This window comes from Tarenaya hassleriana, unplaced genomic scaffold, assembly GCF_000463585.1.
Source record: "Tarenaya hassleriana unplaced genomic scaffold, ASM46358v1 Cleome5, whole genome shotgun sequence".
NCBI classification, from domain to species: domain Eukaryota; kingdom Viridiplantae; phylum Streptophyta; class Magnoliopsida; order Brassicales; family Cleomaceae; genus Tarenaya; species Tarenaya hassleriana.
In genome coordinates this window covers 5,537,435-5,547,266 of record NW_010967707.1, presented here as the reverse complement: position 1 = coordinate 5,547,266, position 9,832 = coordinate 5,537,435, and the positions used below count along the sequence as shown (strand labels likewise).

At 38.2% G+C, this 9,832-nt stretch overlaps 2 protein-coding genes across 6 annotated transcripts; one reads left to right on the top strand and one right to left on the bottom strand.

Moving 5' to 3' along the window:
- Positions 1-2,897: 2,897 nt before the first annotated feature.
- On the top strand, positions 2,898-6,359 carry LOC104827163 (protein DETOXIFICATION 9-like). 2 transcript variants are annotated; one of them, XM_010560264.2, is made up of 7 exons: positions 2,898-3,419; positions 4,332-4,876; positions 5,033-5,119; positions 5,271-5,327; positions 5,462-5,700; positions 5,898-6,103; positions 6,203-6,359. In XM_010560264.2, the coding sequence occupies exons 1-7, from the start codon at positions 3,129-3,131 to the stop codon at positions 6,272-6,274; spliced, it is 1,497 nt and encodes a 498-aa protein (XP_010558566.1). In that variant the 5' UTR covers positions 2,898-3,128; the 3' UTR covers positions 6,275-6,359. The 2 variants fall into 2 exon arrangements, with proteins under 2 accessions (XP_010558566.1, XP_010558567.1); XM_010560265.2 differs by having other exon boundaries at positions 3,128-3,419; positions 4,345-4,876.
- On the bottom strand, positions 6,267-9,662 carry LOC104827164 (putative lipid phosphate phosphatase 3, chloroplastic). 4 transcript variants are annotated; one of them, XM_010560269.1, is made up of 8 exons: positions 9,655-9,662; positions 7,811-8,036; positions 7,626-7,713; positions 7,400-7,509; positions 7,223-7,313; positions 6,946-7,134; positions 6,799-6,858; positions 6,267-6,606 (listed from the first exon to the last, which is right to left on the bottom strand). In XM_010560269.1, the coding sequence occupies exons 2-8, from the start codon at positions 8,024-8,026 to the stop codon at positions 6,428-6,430; spliced, it is 933 nt and encodes a 310-aa protein (XP_010558571.1). In that variant the 5' UTR covers positions 8,027-8,036; positions 9,655-9,662; the 3' UTR covers positions 6,267-6,427. The 4 variants fall into 4 exon arrangements, with proteins under 4 accessions (XP_010558571.1, XP_010558570.1, XP_010558568.1 ...); XM_010560268.1 differs by lacking the exon at positions 9,655-9,662 and adding an exon at positions 8,995-9,238; XM_010560266.2 differs by lacking the exon at positions 9,655-9,662 and adding an exon at positions 8,570-8,916.
- Between the last annotated feature and the right edge of the window lie 170 nt (positions 9,663-9,832).

The window sequence follows — 9,832 nt, the reverse complement described above, 5'->3', positions numbered from 1 at the left end:
AAGAGCGGTGGGGGGAATTTTAGAACTCGGGGCGTGATAACCGAGCAGAGGCAATCCATTCTATCCTAAATAATACCCCTATTTTTCTCGGTAATTACGTCGCTGCCACGACCCTCCCCACAATTTTCTTTTTCGGGAAGAAAGTAAATACAAGTTGGAAAATAAATCAGGTATTGGGGGGCAATTAATACGGTCAAGGGCACCAAACAAAAAACAGTAATTAAGTAAAAAAAGTCATAACCACACGATTTTGACGCCCCCAAGTCCCAACGTGTTTGATTAATGGCTAAAACAAAAGATTGATTAATTATTTAATTGACAATATCTAGGAGCCGCTGAACGATTCAGAGGGTTTCGGCTGGCCAGTCACTCCACTCCATTCCAGCCCACTCCCTGCCCTCGTCATCTCTCGACTCTGACACGGTGGTTTAGCGAGAGGTGGTCGTTTCGGTTATTAACCGATAATCGAATCGAACTGAATCGAATAAGAACGGTTCGGTTATTTGCTTAATAACAGAACGGTTGAAAAAGTTAAATAACCGTCTAAATTCGATTCGATTCGAGTAATAACCGAATAACCGCGATTAACGGAATGGTTAATTGGATTTTTATAATCTTTTAACTTTTATCTTTATCATTATTAGTGTTATTTTTTTTAGTTCTTTTTTATCCTTACGTGTTTCACCTATTAAACCATAAAATTTAATGTTTCTAACTTTTATCTAGTTATTGAATTTTTTGTAGTTTTTTTTGTAACTTTTTTGGAGGATTAATCATTTTATGGATTTATTTGGATAGATATTTTGAAGTTTGTGTAGTATTAATATTCTTTTTTTAAAAAATATGTCATGACCGAATCGAATAAACCGAAAAATTTAACCGTTTGGTTATAATTTTATTATGCAAAAACTGAATTGAACCGATTAAATCTATATAACCGTTTGGATATTTTTTAAAACCGAAATAACCGAACCGAAAATCGAATCGAAATCCGAAATGGTCATCCCTAGTGATTATAGAAAATTACAGGTTGTGAAGGCCGAAAGGGAATAGAATGGTTCATGAACCTTTCGTTTTCATTGGCATCAACATAAGAAATGCATGGATATAGGGTTTATCATTTTTGTTATTAACCAATAGTCGAATCCAATCGAATCAAATAAGATATAACTGTAGTCGAACCGAATCCGATATAAAAAATCGAACGGTTATAATTTTTAAATCTGAAAAAACTGAAACCGAACTGATTAAAAAAATAACCGGAAAAATCGATAATTTTTTAAAAAAATAAGTTTGTTACAACAACAACAAAAATCGAATCCAAAACGGATTAAACGAAAATTTATATAAAAATCGAATGGTTATAGTTTAATATAACTAAAATAACCGAACCGAAACTCGAAATGGGTTTGAGGATCCAAACAAAACCATAACAAGTAATTGACGAACCATGTAATAATTATAATAATAATAATTATTATAATAATAACACCGACGTAACCATTAACATTTTCAGTAATCCACATGTAATTAAAAACAATACAAAACACACAACAGGCTACAACCGATTAAAAAGAATCATCGGTTCGAAAACTTGATGACATATACATAGATTTTTTTTTATAAAAAAAAAAAAGTGGTCTTTGTCGTGCCCACAACAGCAACAACCTCGACGCGACAGAGACTAATTCGAACAAGGCAAGCAATCGCGCATGCTCCCTCCAACGTGATAAATGTGGATCGGTCAGAAATTTAATCGGGAAAATTATTTAACACGACCCTCCGCCACAAAAATGGGTTGGACCATTTTATTCTCTCTTTGTATTTTTAGCCATATTCCAAAACACACACAATGCTATACAATGTTCCTACAGTTACACACATTTAACATATGGTCATCATCCTTCACCCAACCAAAAAAAAAAAAACAAATTAATGGTCATCATCTATACATGAACGTTAAATTTTTATTTATTTTTTCAATCTTATATTATATACAGTATAAAACGACTTCGTATCTCTGTAGTTCTTACCAATATCTGAAATTCATCGATTTGATTTTCTTATGGAGGAATATGGAATATGCATGATGAATGTTAGGTTAAACTCTTGCACACAAATAGTATCAAATCTTTTGAAATAAACATATCAATACAAAATATTAAAATCATATAAACAAAATGAAAAAAAAAATGCTAAATGCCTATCAAACTCCATTCATGTTCATCACCAACCATACTACTTGTAATTATATCTTCTTCGACCGTCGAGACAAGAAATAGACACAAACTACAAATTGATGCACCAATAAGAAGAGAAAAAAATAACATTTGTCAAATTAGTGAATCTTATAGCTTATAAAATGCACGAAGTTTTATTATTATAAGAAAACATTGTTGCAATCCAAATGGGCAATGAGCAAGTGTCGGGTTTTTTTTTAAGTAATTTTGTTATTAAAAATATTTTTTAAAAGATATTTTGTTCATTTTTATTAAACGCCACAAAATGTTATCAAAATACGAGTGTAAAATTACGATTAGAAATTTTATGTTTTGTTGTGATTGCGGTTGATTATGATTTTACCAATCAATTTTTCAATTGTCCACGTCTACTAGAAACAACAATCGCTCCATCTGCGGTTGACAGCGGCATACGATGAAAACCATAATTTTTTTAAAAAATCTAAAATATATAAATAATTTTGGCAACAAAAAAGTCATCCTTATTCAATATAAAAGTAGGCCCCTTTATTGGGTTCTAAATAATGAAATGTATAGATCACATATAATTGAATTAAAAAATAAGATACATTTTTTTAAAAATTTTTTTGTGGATTGAAATATATTTGTTTTCCACCCATTAGATGAAGAGAATATTTCGTAATGGATTGTAATATATTTGTTTTCGACTCAATAAATGGAGAGAGTATTTCATATTGAATAAATAAATAAATAATGAAGGAAATGACAGATTTTACGTGGAAAATCGATTGGAAAACAATGTGCATATAAAGCGGCTGGATCATTCATCTTTCAGAATTCAGACCCTTGTTTTCGTTTATGTATTTCCTCACAATAACACGATTATACACACACACACAAAAGAGATAGAGGAGAAGCGAGTAGGAAATGGAGGAAGCGCTTCTGCAGCATAAGATCTCGCCGGAGATATCGTCCGCCGTGGCCGGAGCAAGCGAAGAGTTCGGAGGAGGATGGAGGAGGTGCGCGCTGACACGGCGAGAGTTCACGGCGGAGCTGAAGAAGATGGCGGAGATCGCGGCTCCGATGGTGGCCGCGACGGTGTCGCAGTATTTGATGCAGGTCGTTTCCATGTCGATGGTCGGGCATCTCGGCGAGCTCGCTCTCTCCGGCGTCTCCGTCGCCTCTTCATTGGCCAATGTCACCGGCTTCAATGTCCTGGTAAATCATCGTACCTCTCCCAAAATTATTATTATTTTTAAAAATTAATCATCTGAGATCGAAATCGAAACCGAAAGTTATCTTCTAATCGATGCGATTTGTATTACTGTTTTATATTTGGGGATCATAACCTTTCCCCCCAAAATCTAGGTTACTTTTTGTTCTTTCAAAATTATCGTACCGATTTGTAATATTCTAAAACATTTATGTTTTTTTTAATACAAGAATCCTTTTCCTTTTTTTCTTGTCAGACTTTAGTGACAAGAATCTGATTAAAATAATAATATAATCAGAAAAATAATAATATAAGCAATATTGGAAAACTATTAAATTATAAGGTTTTATTTTTGAAACTCTATTATTAAAGTTTTATAATTATGCTTATATTGATTTTTATTATAGTTTTGGGGTTCACCTGCCTAATTTTTTTTTTATTTTGTTAGTTTAAAAGACTAAGCTAATATGAAGCCTCTTTTTTACAAAACAAAATATTACATTAGATATTCCTAATCATGACGTGGAAAAAAAATGTTTAGTAAGGAAACAAAATTCTTTTGAAATAGTATGCCACGGTACAGTCATGTCAAATATTGGGTCACCACAGTTTCCTCCTCTTCTTTTTTTTCTCAAACACCAAAGCCGCTTTGAATGAGATGTAGTGCTCTTCGAACATAATCCCATCGATTGATCTCTTATGATGTTCTTTTATCTGTCTTTCTGGGTTGGATTCTTGAATCCCAAAGATCTTAACTTTGTCAACCTCTCATAAGTTATGCGAATCAAACAACGAAAGTGACTCGCCGCCATGCCATCATGGGTCGGTATTGAAGATATTTGATGATGATTATGTATTTATCTCATCCGATCATATTCTCGTGTTCTTTTTGTTTTTTTTTGGGTTTGTTGTTGAAGTTCGGGATGGCAGGTGCGCTGGAAACGTTATGCGGCCAAGCGTTCGGAGCAGAACACTACCAAAAGCTCGGATCCTACACTTACTGCTCAGTGCTCTCACTCTTCCTCATATGCATCCCCATCTCTATTCTTTGGCTCTTCATGGACAGGCTTCTGATCTTGTTCGGACAAGACCCAAATATCTCAGCCGTTGCTTGCCAGTACACTGTCTATCTGATCCCGGCTTTGTTCGGATTCGGCGTTCTCGAATCTCTCATTCGGTACTTCCAGTCACAGAGCTTGATCTCCCCGATGATCTGGTCGACTTTGACAGCTCTCTTGCTCCACGTCGGTTTGTGTTGGGTATTGGTTCACAATGTGGGAGCCGGAGTGGTAGGAGCTGCAGTTTCACTAGGAGTGGCTTACTGGGTTAACGCGATCTTGCTATGGATCTACAAAGACTGGTCCTCGACTTGCGAGAAGTCGAGGGCTTTTGTTATGTCGGATGTGTTGTCCAAGATCAAGGAGTTCTGCCGCTTCGCTCTTCCTTCGGCTTTGATGATGTGGTAAGCATTTCTCCTCTCAACCCTTTGTATGATCAAAATAACGAAATATCATGGACTCTAAAAGAATATATGTGTATATAAGGGGGCTGTGATGAAGATTCTCAAAAGTTTATGACTATTTTGCATGTCCGAAATTCGATTTGATGATTGAAACAGCTTGGAATTGTGGTCTTTCGAGTTCATGATTTTGCTTGCTGGGCGTCTTCCCAACTCCCAACTCGAGACCTCTGTTCTCTCCATCTGGTAACATTCTCTCCCTCTCTCTCTCTCCTCGTTTATCTTTTGTATAATTTCAATAGTAGTCCCTTATTTCCGACAGAATTTCAATTCTTCCCCACATCTCTAATTCTTTCATGAAAGCACCTGATTGATGTTTCCACTTGAGATGCTGCAGCCTCACGACTGTTACACTGCATTACTACGTCATCTACGGAGTTGGCGCATCCGTAAGGTCTGTTTCTCCAATATTCCGAATTCCTCCATCCTTTTTTTTTTCCCTGCAGGTTTACTTTCACATTCAGTTTTCGCTCAAGTTTGGACTTTTTCTCGACAACCTCAACCAATCCGCTACGTGAATTCTTGCAGCGTTCGCGTTTCGAACGAACTGGGGGCTGGAAATCCGCGGGAGGCGAGAGTGGCTGTGATCGCATCGGTGGCTGTTGCAGGAGCGGAGGCTGTTTTCGTCGGCGTCACTCTCATGTGTTTTCGCCGAATATGGGGTTACATTTATAGCAATGAGAAGGAAGTCGTGGATTATTGTGCGTGGATGTCTCCATTGTTATGTCTCTCTTTCATCTTTGACAGCATGCTCTCCATCTTCTCCGGTCTGTCTCTTACTTCTTCTTCTTCCATCTGTTTTTTATACCCTCTGAACTAAACCATAACCTAAGCTTGCACGAATACGGGAAAAGATCTAAACTTTTGAGTTGTAAACAAGGAAGAAGGTAGAACCTTTACGCATTTAGAATCGGAAAAAACAGATTTTTTGTTTTTAAACCATGAGTGGGTCGGGGGGTTTCAGGAGTGGCGAGGGGGACAGGATGGCAGCATCTAGGAGCGGTGGTGAACATAGGAGCATATTACCTAACGGGTATCCCCATAGGAGTGGTTCTGTGTTTCGTGATGAAATGGGGAGGAAAGGGGCTGTGGGTTGGGGTATTAACAGGCTCTGCCCTTCAAGCTCTTCTTCTCGGTCTCATCACTTCCCGCACCAACTGGTACAAACAGGTAACCACACCTTCCAGTTTCATCTGTGTCTATGTATGGTTTCTTTTTTGTCGAAGCGCATTTTACATTCTGTGGTTTCATCTCCATCTTTTTCTGCAGGCGATGAAGGCGAGGGAGAGGTTGCTAGAGGGCACAGACGAGACGAGCCATGTATTACCGCTACTCGCTTAAGAGAAGCAAGTCTCATTCTGATTATGAACTTTCAATAAAATCAATTTTGGAATTGAGATCTTGGGGTGTATATATATATATGATGAAAATGTGAGTTACTAACTCATATTTGAAAAAAAAAAAAATCTTGTTCTCCTGTAATCTTCTCAGTTCTCAACCTCTACCAGATTCAAGGCCGTCTTCTTGGTTATCCGCCAATTGTATCCCCATAAACCCGTGCCCATCTTCTTCATGATTATCCCCCGGGTTATGATCATGGCGGAGCCCCATACCGTTGGTTACTTGCGCTCGTGCATCCTCCAACACTCGGAAGTAAGCATACGGCCCCCACCCTGTAGACGAAAGTCGAACCATAACGTGCAAAAAATCATTAGTGTGTACCGAGTTGATAACTTCAGGACCAAACCCAATATTCGGACAAGTCCAAGGTTCTTTCTTGAGATAGTTCCTCAGTTCAGTTCCTCCAAGAACACCAGGAACAGGATTAGGAAGATCAATGTATAAAAGAAAATCTGCGTTTTTACCTTGAGCGTGATGCGGTGGTGGGAAGAACTGAAGATAGCAGATCACAGAAACTACGAGCCCTGCATTACCCGGCTTCAGTTCTTCAGATTAAATTTCACTTGAGAACAGAGTCTCGCATTCAGAAGAGGGAGAGAGAGGGCACGAACCTAGCAAACCTCCTGCAAATACATCTTGCCAGTGATGCCAATAGTCATCCACACGAGAAATCCCGACAAGAGATGCGAATAGCAGAGGGAGAAGCACTATGCATAGCTTCGCAACGTGTCCTTTCCGATCAAACGCTTGAAGTTTTCCCGATAAGTAGAGCGATAAGAATCCCATACCGGCAAATGACCCTGCACAACCGAATCGAGACTCTTTCAGACAAAAACAGTAAAAAGATTAAGGACCAGACAAAGTATATGATAGATTGGTCTTCTTTACATGAAGTGTGCCCACTAGGAAAGCTCTTGTGCCCTTCCCTTATGACACTTTTAACACCATGGCATATAACATTTCCAAGTTTATCGTAAGCCTGAGAAACCAAACAGGCGTCAAGGGCCAACCAAAAAACACGAGATATCTGAACTCGTAAAAGCCAAGAAACCGATGGAGGCATACGTCTTTGCCATCGGGAAAACAACGCCAGAAGAAGTCAGGGCGGGGTCGGCCAACTGCGTTCTTGATCGCATCAGTGATTATCGCTGTCACGAGAACAGAGTAAAAGACGCCTGCACATGAAGAAAACATGGGATTTCAGTAAAAAGTCTTGACCCTTTTCTACAGAAAACATGTGGTGTGGGATACATTTAAAACGAAAGACGTTGTGGAAGTAACAAATTCGGACCCAGTATGGCGTGATGAAGATCGTAGACATCCTTTCTACGGAAGTAGACAGCGATGAAAATCACCAAAGGCAGTAAAATTGCATAGATCTGTTATTTCAGAGAAAGGAACTCTGGTCACATGTGAAAGTGAAAGGAGGTAAGCTACAATGGAAGAAAAAACCAAACCATGGAAATGGAAACTTACAGGGACAGCCCAAAAGGGTACTGTATTACTCTTTAAAGGGTATTTGAGATCAGTCATCATGTCCTTGCCAACAAAGCGATAAAATGGATGGATTGCCAAGAGTGTGGCCTCCAGAGCAACAAGAAGAACAAGTATCAGCCAATCAAGGATATGAGTCCGGGCAACGGTTACTCCATGGGACCTGACAGTGTGAGGGCTTCGCTCTGTCTCCCTCATTCTTGGATCACTGTTGTTAAAAACATAAAATATACAAGGTTGTCACGGCCTACTAGATCATCTCAAGAATCATTTGCTCTTCCTTTTTTGCAAGTGAAGACAAGGAAGATCCCCACATAAACTCAAGAAACAAGAAAATGGAAGAGACTGAATCATGAAACCAGAGCTGCTTGCCACCCTTTTGATAGTAAAAAAACAAATTGGACTTTTGAATGTGCATTCATTCTTGGTTAAACGTGTAACGACGAAAAGGAAAAAATGCGTCGGAAGTTCATAATTCTGAACACCAAAATTCAGCAAAGCGAGAAAGAAGCCCCATAAATCCAGCCCACAAGAGCTTCTTTCTCACATCTACCAAGGCCATGATCAAGAGGAAGATGAACACTGAACTCGAGTCCAAAATGAAATTGAAACAAGACTCACGGAGCTAAATGGCAATTTACAACAAAACCATAGAACTCAGAACAAAACTACAGCAGAACCTAAAATCAATAATGAGATTTAAGAGGGTCAAAGATCCACAACAATGAAGATAGAACAAACCCATCAACTCATAAGGAGATTGAAGCAAACCCACAACGTCTTTAAATTTTAAGATCATAGCATAAACCTGGAAAAGACCCCTGAAATTCTGAAAACGAGTTAAGGCGTTTTATCGCTTCAAATCCAAGAACAACAGTCGTGGAAGAGGGAAAAAACCCAGTAATAATGGTAATAAGGAGATACGAGAAGAAAGTGGCGAAAACAGCAATGGAGTTACAGCAGAAACCAATGATTCAATAGACATCACAGTCGCTCGAAAGACACATAAGAAGCAGACAGTGACCGATGGACAATATCCGTGTGTATACGGGAATTTGCATGTCAGTGCAAGTTTTTGCCGCACACGTTTGGAAAAGAGAAGTCTTTAATCCATGGAAACTGGAAAGGGGGAAAAGGTAGAATTTTTATCCCCACAAGAGAATTACCTGTAATGGGTTCTCTCTCTCTCTCTCTCTCTCTCTCTCTCTCTCTCTCTCTCTCTCTCTGGTGGAGAAGAAAGAGATCAGAAAACGTTGGCCGGAGAAAGGTTGAAGCTTTATACGTTTTAGAGTAAGAGGAAACGGGCTTAGGTGACAAAAATGGGAGATTGATAGGAGGATGGCTCCATCTGTAATCCTCGGATCTATTTTGTTATGTGTATGAATACCGTGTTTGTTTTATTTCCTTTTGTCACCATTTATGAATTTAAGGGAGAATATATTTCCCATTAAATCCTCATATTGATTGATGGGTTTTAGTGAAGAAGATACTCAAACTGCTTTTGGAAAAAGAGAGTAAATAACAATTAAAAACCTCCTTCTATGACTTATATGCCAATATTTGATTTAAGTTGCAAATAGTGTCAATTTTTAAACCATGAAAGGATATTTATAGATAGATGAAAATATGTGAAAAGCAAAACAAAAATATATATTAATTTAAAAAAAAACACACTAAATATTGGCCCTCTAATTCACGGCCAAAAGTATTTAATGATAATATAAGTTTATAAATAGCCAAATGATGTTAAATTGTTAATAATTGGGACTCTAATTTATTATTTTGTAAATATATGTATACGGACGGACTAATGAATTCATACATACATAACCGGGTCGAGCCAAAACCGGCCGGATCCTAATTGGGCCGACTGACGCACACCGGCCCACATCTTGGATAACGTTGCGTCACCGACTCACCGTGAAGCAAAACCTTTCGAATTCGATGAAAACTCTGACGCTTTGCAAAAAAAAAAAGGTAAAACCCTAAAACTCGCCTACACGA